Consider the following 21591-nt stretch of genomic DNA (forward strand, 5'->3'; position numbering starts at 1 on the left):
AGACACAGGACTGTATGAAGGAAACTATGGAATCTTATTGAAGAATGTAAGATAACGTGTGGACACATGGAAAGATGCACCATGGTTTATGGTGGGAGGCCACACAGAAATGCCGACTCACTCAAAGAATTCCCATTAGAATCTGAACAGGGTTGTATTTATTTTATTTACTTATTTATTTATTGTTTTGAGACAGGGTCTCAATCTGTCACCCAGGCTGGAGTGCAGTGGTGCGATCATGGCTCACTTGCTTGGCCTTGACTTCCCAGGCTCAAGCAATCCTCTTGTCTCAGCCTCCCAGGTAGCTGGGACTGTACATAGGCACCATCGGTGGCGGACCCCATTCCAGCTAGGTCGTTTTCCCTAGGGTACAATAAGAATTTCACACCCGTGGAAGAACTCTTTGTTCCCAAATCCTAGCAGGTGCCTGAGATACACACAGCAAGCACTCAGTAAATGTACCATTGCCCAGCTAGCAAAGACTGACCTAATAAGCAGGGCAAACGCTGTCAAAGCTCTGGTATAAAGTTGCCTCCTTGTGCTTTATCGGAATCCTCTTTGGTTTAATCCTCTCCTGGTACGTCTCCTTCCCATCTTAGGGTGTTAAGTGCCGAGTCCCTTTGGAAGCTTAAGTCTTTGTGGCTGCCAGAGTCAGAATGGCCTGGTGAACAGAGAGAGGCTTTGGAGTTGAAGTTTTCATTCACCTCTCATCAGCTTTACCGGTATAAGCCTGGTTATTTCATCCTTTGGAGCTATATCTCTTCTATAAAATGGGGATCGTCTTTAAAGCCCTGGAGTGCTGTTGTCAAGATGCAGATAAAGTATGCCAAGCTGCTAGAAGAGTATTCAGTAACTTGCTGGTATTTTGCTTCCTGTCTGTGAACTCTTCCTATCAGGAATCCAGGTTACTCGGGAAGGCATAGGTAGTTCACATAATAGAGGTGTGGATTATTTTGAAAATGCCTCCTGCATGTTGAGTTTGCATAGGAGAACCCTGAAGACACGCAAACTAGTCCTAGCGTGAGTGAGCAGCAGGCAGTGGTACTTCCTTGTGAATCGGGGTGGGAACCCTTCAGAACCGTGGGCTCCCACTTTCTGTCCATCACTCTGCTCATGTGGCCCTGAGTCTCGTGGTTACTGTGGTCGCAGTCACAGCAAGTGCTGCCAAGCACAGGCGACCCTGCCAGAGCGTTCTGAGAGCCGGGCGGGGCTGGTGCCACTGGCAGCCTCATCCCTGGACCTGTTTTTCAACTTGAAGGGAGAGTAGACTGGCTGTGTGTTTGCATTTCCTGACAAAAGCAGCCATTGACGTTAAGAGTTCCCTCTGTTGTTAAGAAATGACACCTGTATGTTTTTCTTTAGCTTTGCACGTTATTTGGCTTCAAATCATAATTATTTTTACCAACCTTGACCCAAATTGTATCATTACTTTGCATCTGTACAGCACTTTTATGTTTTCAAAACATTTCATGTATTTTTCAATTTTACCCTTGCAACAGCCTTGTGAGTTAACCATTTCAAGTGCATCCTGTTGTTTTGAGGAAACTGAGGCTCCTCTGCTATGCACGTGACCAGCCCAGCATCACATAGTGTTGGAGCCGTGGAGCTGAGATGAGCTCCTGGCCTCCTGACAGCCCAGGGCTCCCTCCCACTGCACTGTGGAGCCTGAGCACTTGGGGAGGAGTGGGGGGCAGGACCCAGTCCTGCCACTGTTTGCTTCCTCACCACCTCTGGGTTTCAGGCCATGAGAAGCATTGCCTTTTCCCCTGGGAACACCAGTTGCTTGCTTTCCAGTTTTATAATGAGAGCCAAGGACCTTCTGCAGGCGTAATTGTTCATTTTTTACCAAGCCTTCACATTTCAAGTATCCAAAGACCTATGTGGAACATTTGTATGGAGAGAGAAGAGGAGGGAGGGAGTGGGACAGTCGCCTTCCTGCCCAGGAGGTGCCTGAGCTCAACATCGCCCAAGCTAGTCTCAGGCTGCTTCCCCCAGCCTAGCAGGACACGTGCTTGCCCTTGTTGGAATGCTGGCATCCAGCTCCTTGTTCTGGTCTCAGGAGGGAGATGTGGGGAAGGTTCACAGGGTCTGTTTATAGACCCTAGAGGCGGTCGTTGGTGGTGCCTAGTGACGGAGCTTCTATTGGCAAAACCTGTGTCTCTGCAGTCGCAGCTGTTGGCCCAATGAATAGGGCAGCCTTACTTAAAGCATTTTCACTTTTTCTCTCCTCAAATGGCGTGTTCCTCCTCCCTCTCTCCCTCCCTGCCTTCTTCCCTTGCTTAATTCCAAGAAAAGGGGACCACCTTTCTTCTTACAATTAGAAGATTCTATGTTGTTCGTAACAGTGGAGTCACAGGTGTCCCAAGATTTTTCCCAGGCACTTCAGCAGGCCTGAAGGCTTCTGGATGGAGCGCAGAAAATCACTTGCAAGCACAAAGAGTGTGGCAAGTGATGTGATGTAGCTAACTGGAATTCACATTGAGGACCAACTGCATGCTTGGAACAGCAGTTGCGAGAATCACTGCACCATCATCGTTGAGAGTTACTGATGGTGAAAGCGCAAACATATTACCAAACACTACCTTGCTAGCTTTGTGGCCCTGGCGAAGTCACTTCAATTCTCTGCTTCAGTGTCCATATTTGTTAATGAGGAAAATAATAGTACCCACCTCACAGGTTTGTTGTGAAGATTAAACACTTAGAGAAAATGTAAAAGGCCTCTTGTGAAGTAAGGACTTTGTGAATATTAGCCATGATTATGTTACTGAATCAGTGTTACGTGCCACGCTGTTACTGAATTATATCGGTGTTAGCCGTTGCCATCATCTCCATTATCCCTGTATTTCAGACGTGTGAACTTTGGAAATTAAAATCTTTGAAAGTATGAATTTAATAGTTTAAGGTTTTGGGTTTTTTTGTTTTTGTTTTTTGAGACGGAGTCTCGCTCTGTCGTCCAGGCTGGAGCGCAGTGGCCGGATCTCAGCTCATTGCAAGCTCCGCCTCCCGGGTTTATGCCATTCTCCTGCCTCAGCCTCCCAAGTAACAGGGACTACAGGCGCCCGCCACCTCACCCAGCTAGTTTTTTGCATTTTTTAGTAGAGACGGGGTTTCACCGGGTTAGCCAGGATGGTCTCGATCTGCTGACCTCGTGATCCGCCCGTCTCGGCCTCCCAAAGTGCTGGGATTACAGGCTTGAGCCACCGCGCCCGGCCGGTTTTGGTCTTTTGCCGTTCTGTAATGACATACATTTTGGACTATGGAAATTCAGCTTTGAAATCTGCAGTTTACAACTTAAAACTATAAATTAGGCCTCCTTTTCTATTTTAATTTAATGGCTTTTTTATTCATATACCAGTTGGTGATTATAAAGACTCTAAGGATTAAAGCCAAAAGCCAGAAAACTTAATATGTTGTCAGTATGGGAAGTTAGTTCCTTTAGAAAAAGTAGTTTTTGCTTGTCAAATTGTATGTTTTTGAAAATTAACTTTTTAAAAAATAAATTATATAATTGTTCTAAGTCAGTCTTGAAATATGCTCTTTCCCTCCCTTGTGGAGATGTAGAGTTTGGAAGACATGAAAATAATTTGGAAAGGACCTGACTACAACGCTTGCATATCTTTTAAAAAGGGAAAAAATAAACATTTTTAATAATGTGGATTATNGAAGTTAGTTCCTTTAGAAAAGTAGTTTTGCTTGTCAAATTGTATGTTTTGAAAATTAACTTTTAAAAAATAAATTATATAATTGTTCTAAGTCAGTCTTGAAATATGCTCTTTCCCTCCCTTGTGGAGATGTAGAGTTTGGAAGACATGAAAATAATTTGGAAAGGACCTGACTACAACGCTTGCATATCTTTTAAAAGGGAAAAAATAAACATTTTAATAATGTGGATTATTTTGGGTGCTTGAAGTTATAAATTTATTAATATTTACTTAGACTCTTACTAGACTATTACTCAAGTAATACAAGCTGTAAAAAAAAAAATTCAGGCAATTTTGCTAATAGCATTTTAGAGTTCTTTCTTAGTCACTCTGAAAATACAAGGAAACGCTCTTTCAGGTTGGGCCAGGCCCGGCCGGTTCTGCGAGTGCCAGACAGACTGAGGGAGCGAGAGAGGGAGAAAGGGGAGGGGAGGGGGAGGATCCAGGGAATGAGAGCTGGGAAGCCCTTCTGTGGAGCCTTTCTGCGCCACGGTGATATCAGTATCAAGATAAAAGTGTGGAATGGGAGAAAAATTCTCAAAGCCTGAAAGAAAATGTGGAGATGCTGTTTTTCCAGCAGCTCAGTTGAGGGAGAACTTACCTTATCTCTGTTTCTTGATTCCTCTTCAATTTCTGTTTGCAAACCAAGACTTGGGTTTGGAGAACTCTATTGTACTGAGCCTAAGTCATTTTGATCTATAACAAGAACATGCATTTTCACATGTCAACTAGATTTGTGGACCAGTAAAGCTCTCCCCAAAGAGATGGGCTCTCACCCTGTCATCCAGGCTGGAATAGTGGTGCAATCATGGCCCATTGTAGCCTCCATCTCAAGGACTCAAGGCATCCTCCCTCCGAGGCCTCCCAAGTAGCTGGGATTACAGATACAGAAAAGCATATCCTAAAATTCATATGGAATCTGAAGGGACCTCAAATAGTCAATACAATACAGTCTTGAAACAGAAGAACAAAGCTAGAAGACTCACCTTTTCTGATTTTAAAACTTACTACAAAGCTGCAGTAATCAAAACAGTGTTGTACTAGCATAAGGCAGACATATAGACCAGTGAAATAGAAGAGAGAGCCCAGAAACAAAACCATATATATATGTATATATATATATTTATAGTCAAATGATTTTTTCTTTTTTCTTTTCTTTTTTTTTTTTTGAGATAGGGCCTTGCTCTGTTGCCAGGCTGGAGTGCTGTGGCACGATCTCAGCTCACTGCAGCCTCCACTTCCAGAGTTTAAGAGATTCTCCTGCCTCAGCCTCCCCAGTAGCTGGGATTACAGGTACCTACCATCATGCCCAGCTAAGTTTTGTATTTTAGTAGAGACAGGGTTTCACCACGTTGACCAGGATGGTCTCGATCTCTTGACCTCGTGATCTGTCCGCCTTGGCCTCCCAAAGTGCTGGGATTACAGGTGTGAGCCACTGCACCCAGCCGGTCAAATGATTATTTTAACAAGAGTACCAGGACTATTCAATGGAGAAAGGATAGTCTTTTCAACAAACGCTGCTGGGAAAACGGGATATCCACATGCAAAAAATGAAGTTGAACCCTTAACTAACACCATATACAAAATTAACTCAAAGGGGATCAAAGACATAGATGTAAGACCCGAAAGTATAAAAGTCTTAGAAGAAAATAAGGAAAAGCTTTATGACAGTGATTTATTCAGCAGTTATTTATTGGGTATGACATCAGAGGCACAAGCAACAACAACATTGAAGGCTACATGAAAATTTTAAACTTTGTTAATCAAAAGACACTATTAATAGGGTGAAAAGACAACCACAGAATGGAGAAAGTATTTGCAAATTATATATCTGAAAAGGGTTTTATAAAGCATATATGGAGAATTCCTACAACTCAACAACAAACAGCTTGATTGGAAAATGGGTGACTTGGAAAACATTTCTCCAAAGAAAATATACAAATGGCAATAGGTACCCCAAAAGATGCCCAGCATCACTGATCATTAGGAAAATCCAAGTCAAAACCATAATGAAAAGCCACCTTACATCCATTAGGATGGCTACTATCAACATCAAACAGTAATATGTTTTGGTGAGGACGTGGAAAAAATTGGAACCCTTGTGCACTGTTGGTGGGAAGGTAAAATGGTACAGTCACAGTGGGAAGCAGTATGGTGGCTCCTTATAAATATTGAAAATTGAATTTCCATATGATGCAGTGATGCCACTTCTGGGTGTATCCCCAAAATGGTTGAAAACAGGGTCTTGAAGAGATAATTTGTACCCCCATGTTCATACCAGGGTTATTCACAATCGCTGAAATATGGAAGTATAAACTAAAAATAAAGCTTTAAGCTTCCTAATTGTCTGAATGAACTCATCCTCTCAGCCAAGGGCCTCCCACAGTTCAGAACATGATGAGGAGGGGGCGATCAGGCATGCCACATTATACTCTCCCTTTGGCATTCAGGCACAACTGACCAGCATTAACATTAAAACAGAGATCTTACGACTTTTTATAACAACAAAACACTATATTCCAGCCTGACAAAGTAAAGCATCACATGACAGATAGCAGGCCCTGGAAGAAATTGAAGTATTTTGCCCCAAAATATATTTCTTTGACATATTTTAAAATGGCCATGCAAAACTGTCTCTTACAGGCAAAATCTACATTCTGTAGAGAATACCTTTCCCTTTCTAAGTCTTTTCTCCAGTCCTGTAGAGAATTATCTGAGTCTTGCATCATTTTAAGTCTCATAAGAAGCATTTACAATCTATTCTTTCTGAAGCCTGCTATCTGGAGTCTTCATCTGCATAATAAGAACTATGGTCTCTACAACCTCTTATCTTAACCCAGACACTCCCTTATATGGAATTTCAGGTATTTATTTTTTATTTATTTTTTATTTTTTGAGTATCCAGGCTGGATTGCAGTCGTGCGATCTCAGCTTATTGCAGCCTCCGCCTCTGGAGTTGACACAATTCTCGTGCCTCAGCCTCCTGAGTAGCTGGGATTACAGGCATACACTACCATGCCTGGCTAATTTTTTGTATTTTTAGTAGAGATGGGATTTCGCTATGTTGGCCAGGCTGGTCTTGAACTTATGACCTTGAGTGTTCTACCTGCCTCGGCCTCCCAGAGTGCTGGGATTACAAGTGTGATCCACCATGATCCAGCCTCACTCCAGCTTTTTGTATTTTCAGTAGAGACAGGATTTTGCCATGTTGGCCAGGCTGGTCTTGAACTCCTGGCCTCAAGTGATCTGCCTGCCTTAGCCTCCCAAGATGCTGGGATTACAAGCATGAGCCACCTTGCCTGACTGGGTTTCTGGTCTTTAGGTGAACTCTTTTGACAAGTTGCCTGTCGGAAAATCTGAGTCTACCTCTTAGCAGTGGTGAATCTGTATGGGTCCGCAACACCTTGATTGTTGCCTCCTTGGAGGAAAGAATTTCGCTGAAGGGCAGTAGTTGGTTTAAGGCAGAGGGAGAGACTGAGGCAAGTCTTAGAACAGGAGTGAGAATTTGTTAAAAAGTTTTAGAGCAGGAGTGAAAGGAAGCAGTACACTTGGAAGGGCCAAGCGGGTGACTTGCAAGATCCAGGTGCCCTGTTCGTCCCCTACTTGGGGTTTTATACATTGTCATGGTTCTGGGGTTTGCTGAAGTTGTGCACCTGTTCACTTGAGGAGTTTTTCCCTTCCCCTTAAGCGTTCCCAGTGGAAGCTTGTATAAGAGGCCACTTTGCTTCTTAGTGTGCCTGTTTGAGATCTTACTGAGAAGAGGATAACACCAGCTCCGAGTGTTTTCTATTAGGAGACTGTCTTTTCCTGGTGCTGACTGTAACCACTTACCATTTTAGAGAGACAGTTTAACAACCACCTGACCATCACCTTATGGTCGCCTGACAGTCCTGGGGCAATAGGGGTGGGTGGGTGTGTGTGTGGGGGGGTGCGTCCCTGCTCTGTCCATATCTAACTCCCTACTCTAACATACCTATGAGCTGGAAGCCTCCACTTTGAATTTTTGAGTTGTTCTGCCTTTCCTGACTGAACCACTGTATATCTTAACATGTATTGAGTGATTTGTTATGTCTTCCTAAAATGTATAAACCTGAGCTGTAGCCTGACCACCTTGGACACATGTCGTCAGGACCTCCTGAGGCTGTGTCACAGGCATGGTCCTCAGTCTTGGCAAAATAAACTACTAAATTGAATGAGAAAAAAAAAAGAAAATACAAGGAAACAAGCTGTAAATCCGGGTTTAATGCAGAACATGGTACAGATATGGTCAGTATTTAACCTGAGCTAATTACTTGCCAAAAAGTGTGATCATCTTTATTAGTTAAGTGATTGATGACATATATAATACTTCTATGAAAAAGAATTTTAAGACACTAATTATTAAGCAGAGAGCTCAGTATACTTACTCGGATCCTGAGAGAAAGCCCATTTCTGTGGCATTTCCATGTAGCACGATCCTGGTTGTTGATTCTTCTTGCTGTGTTCACTTCCCTCTGTTTTCAGTGATTTAGCCCTGCGGAATTGTTTTCTCACCTCCGACTTAAATGTGAAAGTGGGAGATTATGGAATAGGATTCAGCAGGTACAAGGTAAGCCAAAGACGTAACTGTTTTCAGTCTGATTTAATTTGTATTGTGAAGTTGTAATGTCACCAAATGCCCGACTGTTATTTGTAAGAATCTTAGTCTGAGGCTTTCTGGAGAGGGATTTGCAGCAGTCATTTTAATGGTGGTCTGGGCTTCTGGTGTGTGGCTTGTGTAAGTCTGCGGCTTTATGTCCGAGGTTTTGCGACAGCTTTCCAAAAGGTTGTTTAAAAAATTTTTTTTGTTTTTTTTGAGACGGAGTCTCGCTCTGTCGCGCAGACTGGAATGCAGTGGCGTGATCTTGGCTCCCTGCAAGCTCCGCCTCCTGGGTTCACACCATTCTCCTGCCTCAGCCTCCCGAGCAGCTGGGACCACAGGCGCACGCCGCCAAGCCCGGCTAATTTTTTGTGTTTTAGTAGAGACGGGGTTTCTTTCTTTTTTTTTTTTTTTTTGAGACAGAGTCTTGCTCAGTCGCCCGGGCTGGAGTGCAGTGGCACGATCTCGGCTCACTGCAAGCTCTGCCTCCCGGGTTCACGCCATTCTCCTGCCTTAGCCTTCCGAGTAGTTGGGACTACAGGCTCCCTCCACCACGCCCGGCTGATTTTTGTATTTTTAGTAGAGATGGGGTTTCACCCTGTTGACCAGGCTGGTCTCGAACTCCTGACCTTGTGATCCACCTGCCTCGGCCTTCCAAAGTGCTGGGATTACAGGCGTGAGCCACCGTGCCCGGCCTATATCATCTCATTTAATCCTCACCACAAAGAGTGGGTTTTCCTCATTTCACAGATCAGGAAAAAACTTCACAAAGTTGTTGCTTGCCTAGAATCACATAGCTGTTAAATGGTAGAATGAGGACTTCACATCCCTGTCAGAGTCTAAAGGCTGCAATCTTACTAACTGGCTTCGCTATTCAACACATAAGGCCCAGTATATATTGTTTTAATGTTTTGCTCAAAGTCTGTGTTATGTGCATCAGACACAGCGTACTTTCCTTTTCCAGGAAAGATGACTTAGCAAGTGTTCATGGCTTGCAGATGAGCCCATGAAGCCCAGGAGGCTTCAGAGAAACTCCTTACCCACTTTCTGTCCAGAAAGTCGCTCTTCATGCCTGCTTTTTTTTCTGACCTGGTTTTTTTTGGACTGGGTATATGTTTTCTGAGAATACCATGGATTTAAATTCTTGAACTCACCAGAAGTATAATTCTATTCAAAATTCTGTGTGCTTTCTAACAAAACAGGAGGATTATATTGAAACAGATGATAAAAAAGTTTTCCCTCTGCGATGGACTGCTCCAGAATTAGTAACCAGCTTTCAAGACAGACTGCTCACTGCAGATCAGACTAAGTATAGTAATATCTGGTATGTATTGGCTTACCGTTTTATTAGGCATTTCTTTAGCAAAGTCCTAACTTCTTCCTCTTTGAGTACTTCCTTAAAGGAAAGTAGTTGTATAAGATGCAGGAACAAAAGAGTGCCTGATGGTGTGAAAATGACAGTTTAAGAAACGTAATAGCAATTATCACAATTGTAGTGATGTAGTTAACGTTTTGAATACTGCCTCTGCTACCCATTTTCCTTTATAAAGGCAGGAACCAAGTCGTTTCATGTTCTGTGCCTCCCACAGGACCTGATATATAATAGATATTTAATACGTATTTATTGAAGTGAAAGAAAAGACTGAAAGGGGTGTGAACTGTCATGTTTATACTATGATTTATAGGAGTCCGTTTAATGGAAGCTAAGAAGATGCACCTAAAACTTTGACTAACAATTTCTGTCACAGCCTTCTTAATTTATAGCTCTGTTTTATGTGCTGTTGTCCTACTTTTTGATTATTGGGGGTTTTTTTCCTCTTCTTGCCTTCTTTTGGATTTCTTTAAAACAATATTTTTTGCTTTTATTATTTTTTTCAGTGAGTGTAATTGGACATATTTATGGGGTACAGTGATATATGTGTACATATATATATTTTGTTTGTTTGTTTGTTTTAGAGTCTCACTGTTGCCCAGGCTAGAGTACAGTGGTGTAATCTCGGCTCATGGCTCACTGCAATGTCCACCTCCCTGGTTCAAGTAATTCTTGGGCCTCAGCCTCCTGAGTATTTGGGATTACCGATATGTACCACCACACCCGGCTAATTTTTGTATTTTTAGTAGAGATGGGGTTTCGCCATGTTAGCCAGGCTGGTCTCAAACTCCTGACCTCAGGTGATCCGCCTGCCTCGGCCTCCCAAAGTATTGGGATTACAGGTGTGAGCCACCGCACCTGTCCCAGTGTAATATTTTGATACCTGTATACAGTGTATGATCAAATCAGGGTAACTAGTATCCCCTTCACCTCAAGCGTGTCATTTTTTTTTTGTTTTGGGGAACATTCAAAAGCTGCTCTTCTAGTTGTTTGAAAATATTCAAGAATTTGGCCGTGCGCGGTGGCTCAAGCCTGTAATCCCAGCACTTTGAGAGGCCAAGGCAGGCGGATCACGAGGCCAGGAGATCAAGACCATCCTGGGTGACACGGTGAAACCCTGTCTCTACTAAAAATACAAAAATCTAGCCGGGTGAGGTGGCGGGCGCCTGTAGTCCCAGCTACTCAGGAGACTGAGGCAGTAGAATGGCATAAACCTGGGAGGCGGAGCTTGCAGTGAGCTGAGATCCGGCCACTGCACTCCAGCCTGGGCGACAGAGCGAGACTCCATCTCAAAAAATAAAATAAAATAAAATAAAAGAAAATATACAAAAATTTGTTGTTAATTATAGTCACCCTTCAGTGCTATAGAACACTAGATCTTACTCCTTCTGCCCAGCTGAAATTTTGTTTGTTAGCCAGCCTCTCACTATTCCTCCCCTCCCTCCCCTTCCCAGCCTCAAGTAACCACTCTTCTACTCTCTACTTCTATGAGATCAACCTTTTTAACTTCCACATGAGTGAGGAGGTTTTCTTCCTTTTTCTTTCTCTCTTGTGTATCTGCTCTACCTTGTGTATTGTGAGTTTGATACTTTTGTGTTTTTTCATGATGATGGTTGTTATCCTCCTTTAGCTTCCAGATACAGGACTCCTGGACCATTTCTCTTAAGGCTGGTCTCATAGTGATGAATTCCCTCAGTTTCTTCTTGTCTGGGAAAGACTTTATTTCTCCATTCTTTATTTTAAAAAGTTGTTATTATATGTATATATTTTTAGTAGAGATGAGGTCATGCTGTGTTGCCCAGGCCGGTCTTGAGCCCCTGGCCTCAAGTGATCCTCACGTCTTAGTCTCCCGAAGTGTTGGGATTATAGGTATGAGCCATCGCGCCCAGCCCTCCTTCATTTCTGAAGGATATCTTTGCGGGGCGTAGTGTTCTTAGCTGCCAATTTCAGTACTTTGAATGTACCATCCCATTCTCTCCTTTCCTCCTATGTGACTTAATGCTTTTCTCTGGCTGTTTTTAGAATTTTATCTTTATCTTTGTTTTTGACTTTTGACAATTTGACCATAATGTGCCTCTGAGATGACCTTTTGGGGTTGATTGTATTTTGAGGACCTTTGATTTTCCAGGATCTGGATGTCTATATCTCTCCCAAGACTTGGGAAGTTTTTAGCTCTTCTTTCCTTATAGAGCCTTTCTCTGCCTTCTCCCAGCTCTTTTATTCCTGTGGCGCCCATAATGTGTGTATTTGTTTGCTCTGTGGTCTCCCATAAGCCCTGAAGCCTTTCTTCACTCCTTTTCATTCTTCTCTCTTTTTCCCTCTGACTGGGTAATTTCAAACAACCTGTCTTCAAGTTGAGAGATTCTTCTGCTTGAGTCTGTTGTTGAAGTTCTGTATTTCTTTTTATTTCATTTATTGAATTCTTCAGCTGGGCTTACTGCCTGTGAGGACCGTAGGTGTGCACAGTGAGCAGTGTGAGGATGTAGGTGTTCACAGTGAGGTCCTCTTACTTGCCCTTACCTGGAAGAGGAAATTGCTCCTAGTTCCTGGCTGCCCCTTCCAGGGATGGGGTGGTGGAGGCCAGGCGTTTCCTTCCGCTCTCGCCGTGGCCGTCCTGAGTTTCCTGAGTCCTTGTTACTCCTTGGATGTGCTCTGGTGCTCTCCTTTAGTGATTTTTGTCAAAATGTAGTTGTTTCTTCATTGTTTGGGGTGTGTCATGGAGGGTTGGCTGGACATCACAATCACTGGGGAGCTTTTTAAAAAGACAGTTTTCTAGGCCACTGCTGGATCTACCCACTCAGCATCCTTAGGGGTGGACCTGACCTACCAGTGTGTGTGTTCATGGCTTCGCAGAGGACACAGATGAGAGTCAGGTTCGGGAACATGGCAGTAAATAGGAGACACAAATGCAGGACGGGGGCAGTGCGTGGTGGGGAGGAGATGCAGAGACTTCATGGAGGAAATGAGAGGCAGCTCATCTGACCCAGGAAGCCAGCAGAGGCTGTTTCCGTGGGGACAGAGCACCGGGGTGTGAGAGAGGGCTGGGCTGGGACTGAGAAGGGCGTTCCTGCTGTGGTGAGTCAGCCCTCAGGGCCTCTCCTGGCACACAGCTGCCGGCGTGTTGGGGGATCCCTTCAGAATGGCAGTAAAACCCACAATACTGAGGAGCGACTCAAACCAAACTGGTGGGTTTCAGACATTGTCTTGCCCGTGTAAAGATTCCTTTTAGATGCTTTCTTGTGTTTACTACTGTTGTTAATAGGTGTATTTTTCTACCAAAAAAAAAAATCAGAATTCAGGGTATTTATCTTGTTTCCAGCCATTCTGCCGAATTTTTAGAGCATGCTGATGGTCTTTCCAATAATTTGTTGAGTACTTAAAAGTTGATAGTCATCTCCACATAATTACACCTGTTATCTCTGTTTTGTACATTTTTCGTTGGCCAAAATGTCTAGGGTAGTATTCAGTAGCAAATAGGAGGCATGGGCTTCCTCACTTTAACAGAAATCCTCTTTTTTTTTTTTTGCTATTGTGCTGATTATTGGTTTGAGATTAAAGAACGATCTTGGCTGGTTGTGGTGGCTCACACCTGTAATCTCAGCACTTTGGGAGGCCAAGGAGGGTGGATCACCCGAGGTCAGTCAGGAGTTTGAGAGCAGCCTGGCCAACATGGTGAAACCCCGTCTCTACTAAAATTACAAAAATTAGCAGGGCATGATGGCTGGTGCCTGTAATCCCAGTTACTTGGGAGACTGAGGCAGGAGAATCGCTTGAACCCGGGAGTCAGGGGTCGCAGTGAGTGGAGATCACACCATTGCACTCCAGCCTGGGTGACAGAGTGGGACTCTGTCTCAAAAAAACAAAACAAAACAAAAAAAAGAACGATTGTATTATTAATCTTTTCAATACACACCTTGTGCTTAAATTACTGGCTATATAACAAATGTGAGTGTTAAGAATTTAACATCTAAAAGGAGAGAGAAACAACCGTTTTCTTTTTCCAACAGGTCCCTGGGCGTGACACTTTGGGAGCTTTTTGACAATGCTGCACAGCCGTATTCAAACCTTTCCAACTTAGACGTCCTCAACCAAGTCATTAGAGAGAGAGAGACAAAGCTCCCGAAGCCCCAGCTGGAGCAGCCCTACTCTGATAGATGGTTGGTAGCCTCACATTACAACTGTTCTGTTTCATCTTCACTGTGAAGTGTCCCCAAAACACAAAATTTGTGGGCCAAATATTATATTTCTTCATTTCCTCTTTCACCATGACCTCACCATGAGCTGAACTACTTAATGTGGTTGGCAGTGACGAAGGTGTAGAAACGTTTGGGGTGTTGACTTGGCTTTAGGGTCCTTGTAAAGTCTTTTCATATTGTTTATTTATTTATTTGTATTTTAAAAAAGAAAAAAAAAAGTAGAGACGAGGTCTCACTATGTTTTCCAGGCTGTTCTTGAACTCCAGGCTCAAGTGATCCTCCTGCCTCAGCCTCCCATAGCCCCAGGATTACAAGCGTGAGCCAGGGTGCCTGGCCTCTTTTGATATTTTTAACTGATTCGGCCAGGCACAGTGGCTCATGCCTGTAATCCCAGCACTCTGGGAGGCCAAGGCAGGCAGATCACGAGGTCACGAGTTCAAGACCAGCCTGGCCAACATAGTGAAACCCTGTCTGAACCAAAAATACAAAAATTAGCTGGTCGTGGTGGCAGGCACCTGTAATCCCGGCTACTTGGGAGGCAGAGGCAAGAGAATTGCTTGAACCCAGGAGGTGGAGGTTGCAGTGAGCCGAGATCGTGCCACTGCACTCCAGCCTGGGTGACAGAGCAAGACTCCGTTTCGAAAACAAAACAAAAAGATTCATGATGGTTCCACTGATTGCTTGTCATGTACTGCTCAGGTATGAAGTCTTACAGTTCTGTTGGCTGTCACCAGAAAAGAGACCCGCGGCAGAAGATGTGCACAGGCTGCTGACTTACCTGCGGCTGCAGAGCCAGCGGGACTCAGAGGTCGACTTTGAACAGCAGTGGAACGCTCTGAAGCCGAACACAAATAGCAGAGACTCCTCCAACAATGCTGCATTCCCAATTCTCGACCACTTTGCCAGGGACCGGCTGGGTCGTGAAATGGAGGAAGTCCTCACTGTGACCGAAACGAGCCAGGGCCTGAGCTTTGAGTATGTCTGGGAGGCCGCTAAGCACGACCACTTTGATGAGCGCAGCCGGGGCCACCTGGACGAAGCCTTGTCCTACACGAGCATCTTCTATCCAGTTGAAGTTTTTGAGAGTTCGCTTTCAGATCCCGGGCCCGGAAAGCAAGATGACAGCGGCCAGGATGTCCCCCTGAGGGCCCCTGGAGTGGTTCCTGTTTTTGATGCCCACAACCTTTCTGTTGGAAGTGACTATTATATCCAGTTAGAAGAAAAAAGTGGCAGTAACTTGGAGCTTGATTACCCGCCAGCGCTGCTCACAACTGACATGGATAATCCAGAAAGGACTGGCCCCGAACCATCCCAGCTCACGGCGCTCAGGAACGTTGAACTTGAGGAGTCCAGTACAGATGAGGACTTCTTCCAAAGCAGTACAGACCCCAAAGACTCTAGCTTACCGGGGGACTTACACGTGACCAGTGGCCCCGAGAGCCCTTTCAACAATATATTTAATGATCTGGACAAATCGGAAGATTTGCCCAGTCACCAGAAAATATTCGACTTAATGGAACTAAACGGAGTTCAAGCCGACTTTAAACCTGCCACTTTAAGTTCCAGTTTGGATAACCCCAAAGAGTCAGTCATAATGGGCCACTTTGAGAAAGAAAAGCCCCGTAAACTTTTTGACAGTGAGCCTCTCTGCCTGTCAGATAATCTTATACACCAAGATAATGTTGATCCATTGAATGTTCAAGAATTGTCAGAAAACTTTTTATTTCTTCAAGAGAAAAACTTACTAAAAGGCTCATTGTCCAGCAAAGAACACATAAATGATCTTCAGACAGAACTGAAGAATGCTGGTTTTACCGAAGCTATGTTAGAAACGTCACGTAGAAACTCTTTAGATACTGAGCTTCAGTTTGTGGAAAATAAGCCAGGCTTGTCTTTGTTGCAGGAAAGCATAAGCACGAAGGGTGACGACACAGATGTCATGTTCACAGGTGACACTTTGAGCACCTCATTGCAGTCTTCCCCGGAAGTGCAGGTACCTCCTACCTCCCTTGAAACAGAAGAAACGCCCCATCGGGAACCCCCAGACTCACTCCCGACACAGGGAGAAACCCAGCCCACGTGTTTAGATGTTATTGTCCCGGAGGACTGTCTCTGCCAGGACATCAGTCCAGACACTGTGACTGTCCCGGTTGAAATTCTCTCGACCGATGCCAAAACCCGCAACATGGATGGCAGGTCCCAGGACTCTCCTGGCCAGAGTGAGGAGACCCTGCGACTCACCGAAAGTGACTCTGTTCTTGCTGATGACATCCTTGCCAGCAGGGTGAGTGTGGGGAGTAGTCTCCCGGAACTGGGACAGGAATTACACAATGAACCGTTTTTGGAAGACCATCACAGTCATCGCCTGCTAGAGAAAAACTTGGAGGCTGTGGAGACTTTAAATCAGCTCAATTCTAAAGACACAGTGAAAGAAGCAGGCTTGGTGTCCGCCCTCTCCTCGGACTCAACCAGTCAGGACAGCCTCCTGGAAGACAGCTTGTCAGCACCCTTCCCAGCCTCGGAGCCGTCCCTGGAAACCCCAGACTCCTTGGAGTCAGTGGACGTCCACGAAGCGCTGCTGGACTCTTTAGGATCTCACTCTCCTCAGAAACTCATGCCGCCCGATAAGCCGGCAGACAGCGGCTACGAAACAGAGAACTTGGAGTCTCCCGAGTGGACCTTGCATCCCGCCCCCGAGGGCACCTCAGACTCAGAACCAGCCACCGCGGGCGACGGCGGCCACAGCGGTCTGCCTCCCAACCCGGTCATTGTCATCTCAGATGCTGGCGATGGTCACAGAGGCACAGAAGTGACCCCTCAGACATTCACAGCTGGCTCCCAGGGTTCATACCGAGACTCTGCATACTTCTCAGACAATGACTCTGAGCCCGAGAAAAGGTCCGAGGAGATCCCGGGAACCTCCCCATCTGCCTTGGTGTTGGTACAGGAGCAGCCCCTGCCCGAGCCTGTCCTCCCAGAGCAAAGTCCTGGTGCCCAGGATAGCTGCCTAGAAGCCAGAAAGAGCCAGCCAGATGAAAGTTGTCTGTCTGCTTTGCACAACTCCAGTGACCTGGAATTAAGAGCCACACCAGAGCCAGCACAGACTGATGTTCCCCAGCAGGTCCATCCCATGGAAGACGAGGCCAGCAGTCCCTGGAGTGTGCTGAACTCAGAACTTAGCAGTGGCGATGACTTCGAGACACAGGAAGATCGCCCCTGCACCCTTGCTTCCACGGGGACCAACACGAACGAACTCCTTGCCTACACCAGTTCTGCGGTGGACAAGTCCCTGTCCAGCCACTCTGAGGGCCCCAAGTTGAAGGAGCCGGACATCGAAGGGAAGTACCTGGGGAAACTTGGGGTGTCGGGGATGCTCGACCTCTCGGAGGACGGGATGGATGCGGACGAGGAGGATGAAAACAGCGATGACTCGGACGAGGACCTGCGGGCCTTCAACCTGCACAGCCTCAGCTCCGAGTCGGAGGACGAGACCGAGCACCCCGTGCCCGTCATCCTCAGCAACGAGGACGGGAGGCACCTGCGGAGTCTGTTGAAGCCCACGGCGGCCGGAGCCCCTGACCCGCTGCCCGAGGACTGGAAGAAGGAAAAGAAGGCAGTCACATTTTTCAATGATGTCACAGTCTACCTGTTTGACCAGGTATCTGTTCCCTCTAAGTCATTTTCTATATATATCCATGTAAGGATTCCAAAATGTGCTAGGAAATGTGAGTGTGGTCTGTTTTCTAGTTGCCGTTTTGAGGCAGCAGATGTGATTACTCATAAAAAGTCATTTGGGGTTGGTTACAGTTCTAAGAATATGCAGAAATGTCATTTGTGCAGGGAATTCGTATTAAATTAAGGGAAAGAGCAAATGTTCTTCCTGGGTCTTCCTGAAATTAGTCACCCTTTACACACCAAATTTTTATTGTTTTGCTTTTTATTTTTCTTTTGAGACAGCCTTGCTCTGTGGTCCAGGCTGGAATGCAGTGGTGCGATTGCAGCTCACTGCAGCCTTGAACTCCTGGGCTCAAACGATCCTCCCACCTCAGCCTCCATGATAGCTGGGCCCACAGGTGCATGCCACCATGGCTGGCTAAGGTTTTGTTATTGTTGTTTAATTTTTGTAGACACACGGTCTCACTATGTTGCTCAGGCTGCTCTCAAACTCCTGGGCTCAAGCCATCCTCCCACCTCAGCCTCCCAAAGTTTTGGGATTACAGGCATGAGCCACTGCACTCAGCCTCCAATTTTTAGAGCCTGACAATTGGCAGTAGGACCCACCACTTGGGTGCAAGCCTGGAACCGTTGCTGGCGTGCAGCCCTGGAGACAGCTCAGGAGAGGGGCCGACCAGAAGCCCTGCGATGGGTGTCTGGAGGGTGGGACATGCAGCAGGAGCGTCTGTGGTCCTTCTGCTCTGTCCCCTGACCTGTCCTCTTTCCCTGCTTTGGAGCAGGCGGCTTAGTGTGCACTGCTGAGTGGGCATGGATTTAGGCTCCTTTAAAAATGTAACAGCTTATAATTCAAGTATGCTTTTAAAAAAAACGTCCTTTTCATACTAGTCTTTGTAGCGCTTGAATTTGCTGCTTGAATCTGCTGGATTGTCGGGAGAGCTCAGTGGTGGGACATGAGAATGGGGTCCCCTCACCTTCTAGAAGGTGCAGGAGTCCTCGCCATCTCCTTCACATTGCTTGCCTTCCCTTTCGCCCCGTTCTGGGAACCCAGACCTTGGTCTCAGCCCCTGCGTGGCACCATCCCTCATGGGTCCGTGGCTATGGCAGATCCGAGCACTGTTCCACCTGCTCCCCCAGGAGCTGTGTCTGTTGAATGTCACTTTATGCCTTGTTGTTCCTCTATGTTTTGTTCACTTTGGTTTTTATGATGTTTCTTTAAAAATCATTAAATCACCCGCATTTGAGCTATAGCATATACTGTGGGGAGGTGGATGTTTAAAAAATGAAAAGTAAGGCCGGGTGCAGTGGCTCATGCCTGTAATGCCAGCACTTTGGGAGACCAGGGTGGGTGGATCACCTGACATCGGGAATTCAAGACCAGCCTGGGCGACATGGTGAAACCCCATCTCTATTAAAAATAACAAAAATTAGCCAGTCACGGTAGGCAAGACTGCAGTCCCAGCTGCTTGGGAGGCTGAGGCATGAGAATTGCTTGAACCTGGGAGGCAGAGGTTACAGTGAGCCGGGATTGTACCACTGCACTCCAGCCTGGGTGACAGAGTGAGACCTTGTCTCAAAAAAAAAAAGAAAAGAAAAGAAAAGTAGCCTCCTGAGCTCCGCCTGACCTCTTGAGCCTGAATCTGTGAGAGGGGCCAAGAGGCCGCCTTTTCATTCCCCAGGTGGTTCCTAGGCAGATCTCAAACTCGGGGGCCTCTGAGCTCGGGGAGCTTGGGAAAACAAGCTGCCATTTTCTAGTAAGAGTGGAAGGGAGAAGCGATCACCTGGCCCCTCGGGTTTGTGTTTTGTTTTCAGTGCATCCACATAGCCCTTTCTTCCCCATCTCTGTGAACTGGGATTATCGCTGCATTTCTGCATTTCTCCGTGGATGGGGTAATGTATAGGTGGGATGGAACTGTCAACTGTGCTCGGTGAGCAGTGCGGGTAGGAGCTAGGGAGCACGCTGTCCCCACTTCCTGAAAGCCTGGGGGTAGCTGGAGTAGTGAGAGGGATGTGGCCCCAGTGGAAGCAGCGTGGGGAGAAAGCTCCCTGGGGCCGCAGAGCGTGGGCCTCTTGCACAAGTCTGTGGAGGATGTTATGTTTTTCTGGCTTTAGAAGACAGAGCAGAATTGCAAAAGATGAAGACTTGTAACAAGGGCACACTAGTTACGGGATGGAAGGTACAGAGATCAAATACTAGACATGCTTAATGGACGCGAGGCTTTGACAAGGAAGTCAGTGTCAGAGAGAAAGTCGGAAGGTGGGTCAGGGCCAGAAGAAAATGAGGAAAATCTGATGATCTGAAATTTGTTTGCTTTATGCGTCTCATGCAGCGTGCCTTGAAGCGACAGCCACCAAGCGTTCAGGCTGAGGATTGAGGGTTTCCTCCCGCTCCTGCTTTCGTTCTTAATGAGCTGGTTTTGAAGTTGTATCGTTTTTAAGCAGTTGAAGTATCCTGGCTCCAAAGTTTTAACTGAGTGTTCATGGGATTGGGCAGCATTGTTTCTTGGTTTATCACTATTTGTTAGTTCAGCAAATACTTAACCAGCGCTTACTGTGTAAAGTAGTAAAGGCTGCTGAACAGTCTGTGGGTGCCAGCATTGAGTTATTATTCTACATTGAGTCTTGTTTTGCTTCCCCATGTGGGGGTGTTTGTCACTATCTTCATGGAGAGGACCCTGCAGCTCAGAGTAGGTAGACTTTGCACAGGGTCTGGCCCCAGTGAGTAGCAGCACTAGGGCTTGACTCGAGTCTCCTGGACTGAGCCCCGAGCTTTTCACCGTGGAGCCCTGCCGCCTCTTGCATGCACCTTTAAAATCTGCAGCCTGGCATTGCGTTCAACTTTTGGCACTTGCGATGTCTTTCCTCAGTTGCACAGTGTTATTGAGACAAAAGTAGCGGGTAATGATGCTTACTTGCAATTAGCGCAACAGGGTTCCCTCCAGCCTCATCAGTCATACTGTAAACAAGCCCTGAAGACTGGGCACAGTAGCTCACTCCCATCATCGTAACATTTTGAGAGGCTGAGGCAGGAGGGTCGCTTAAGGCCAGGTGAGCGTGGTCTAGGCAGCATAACAAGAACCCATTTTTTAAAAATTGGCCAGGTATGGTGGCACGCACCTGTAGTCCCACCTACTCAGGAGACTGAGGCTGGAGGGTTGCTAAAACCCAGGAGTTTGAGGGTGCAGTGAGCTATGATTGCATCACACTGCACTCCGGCCTGGGCGGCAGAGTGAGAGCCTGTCTGAGAGGCTCCCGCTCTCCACCTTTGAGGAGTAACATTCGTGGGCTCCACCTAGGTTTTCTTGGTTGGTTTGTGTTTTGTTTGTTTGCTGGCACTGTCTTTGGTTTTGTTATTAGTAATTAATGCTGGTCTCATAAAATGAGTTGAGAAGTATTTCCTTCTCTGATAGTGTTTGGAAGAGATTATGTAGATTTGTTGATGTTGATCTCTCCAAAAATTTGCTTTTGTTTTCATGGATTTTTTTTTTCTTTTCTATTTCATTGGGTTCTGCTTTGTCTTTATTATTTTCTTCCTTCTCCTTGCTTTGAATTTATTTTACTTTTTCTAGACTCTTTTTTTTTTTTTTTTTTTTTTTTTTTTGAGACAAAGTCTCACTCTGTCACCAGGCTGGAGGGCAGTGGCGTGATCTCGGCTCACTGCAACCTCCGCCTCCCAGGCTGAAGGGATTCTCCTGCCTCAGCCTCCCTAGTAGCTGGGACTACAGGCGCCCGCCACCTCACCCGGCTAGTTTTTGTATTTTTAGTAGAGACGGGGTTTCACCGTGTTAGCCAGGATGGTCTCGATCTCCTGACCTCGTGATCCGCCCGTCTCGGCCTCCCAAAGTGCTGGGATTACAGGCTTGAGCCACCGCGCCTGGCCTTTTTCTAGACTCTTAAGGGAAAAGCTTAGGATTCGAGATCTTCTTTTCCCTTTTTTTTTTTTTTTTTGAGACAAAGTCTCACTCTGTCACCAGGCTGGAGGGCAGTGGCGTGATCTCGGCTCACTGCAACCTCCGCCTCCCAGGCTGAAGC

General features: G+C 46.0%; 1 protein-coding gene across 1 annotated transcript in view; it reads left to right on the forward strand.

The window, feature by feature from the left end:
• LMTK2 (lemur tyrosine kinase 2) overlaps window positions 1-21591 on the forward strand; it is a 76057-nt gene that overhangs the window by 41645 nt on the left and 12821 nt on the right. Inside the window, exons 7-10 of the mRNA XM_017861646.1 lie at window positions 8205-8289; window positions 9522-9643; window positions 13699-13848; window positions 14587-17545. Coding sequence (XP_017717135.1) covers window positions 8205-8289; window positions 9522-9643; window positions 13699-13848; window positions 14587-17545 — 3316 coding nt within the window. The remainder of the gene's footprint in view (window positions 1-8204; window positions 8290-9521; window positions 9644-13698; window positions 13849-14586; window positions 17546-21591) is intronic.

This window comes from Rhinopithecus bieti, unplaced genomic scaffold (genome assembly GCF_001698545.2).
Source record: "Rhinopithecus bieti isolate Rb0 unplaced genomic scaffold, ASM169854v2 scaffold_62057, whole genome shotgun sequence".
Lineage (NCBI taxonomy): Eukaryota > Metazoa > Chordata > Mammalia > Primates > Cercopithecidae > Rhinopithecus > Rhinopithecus bieti.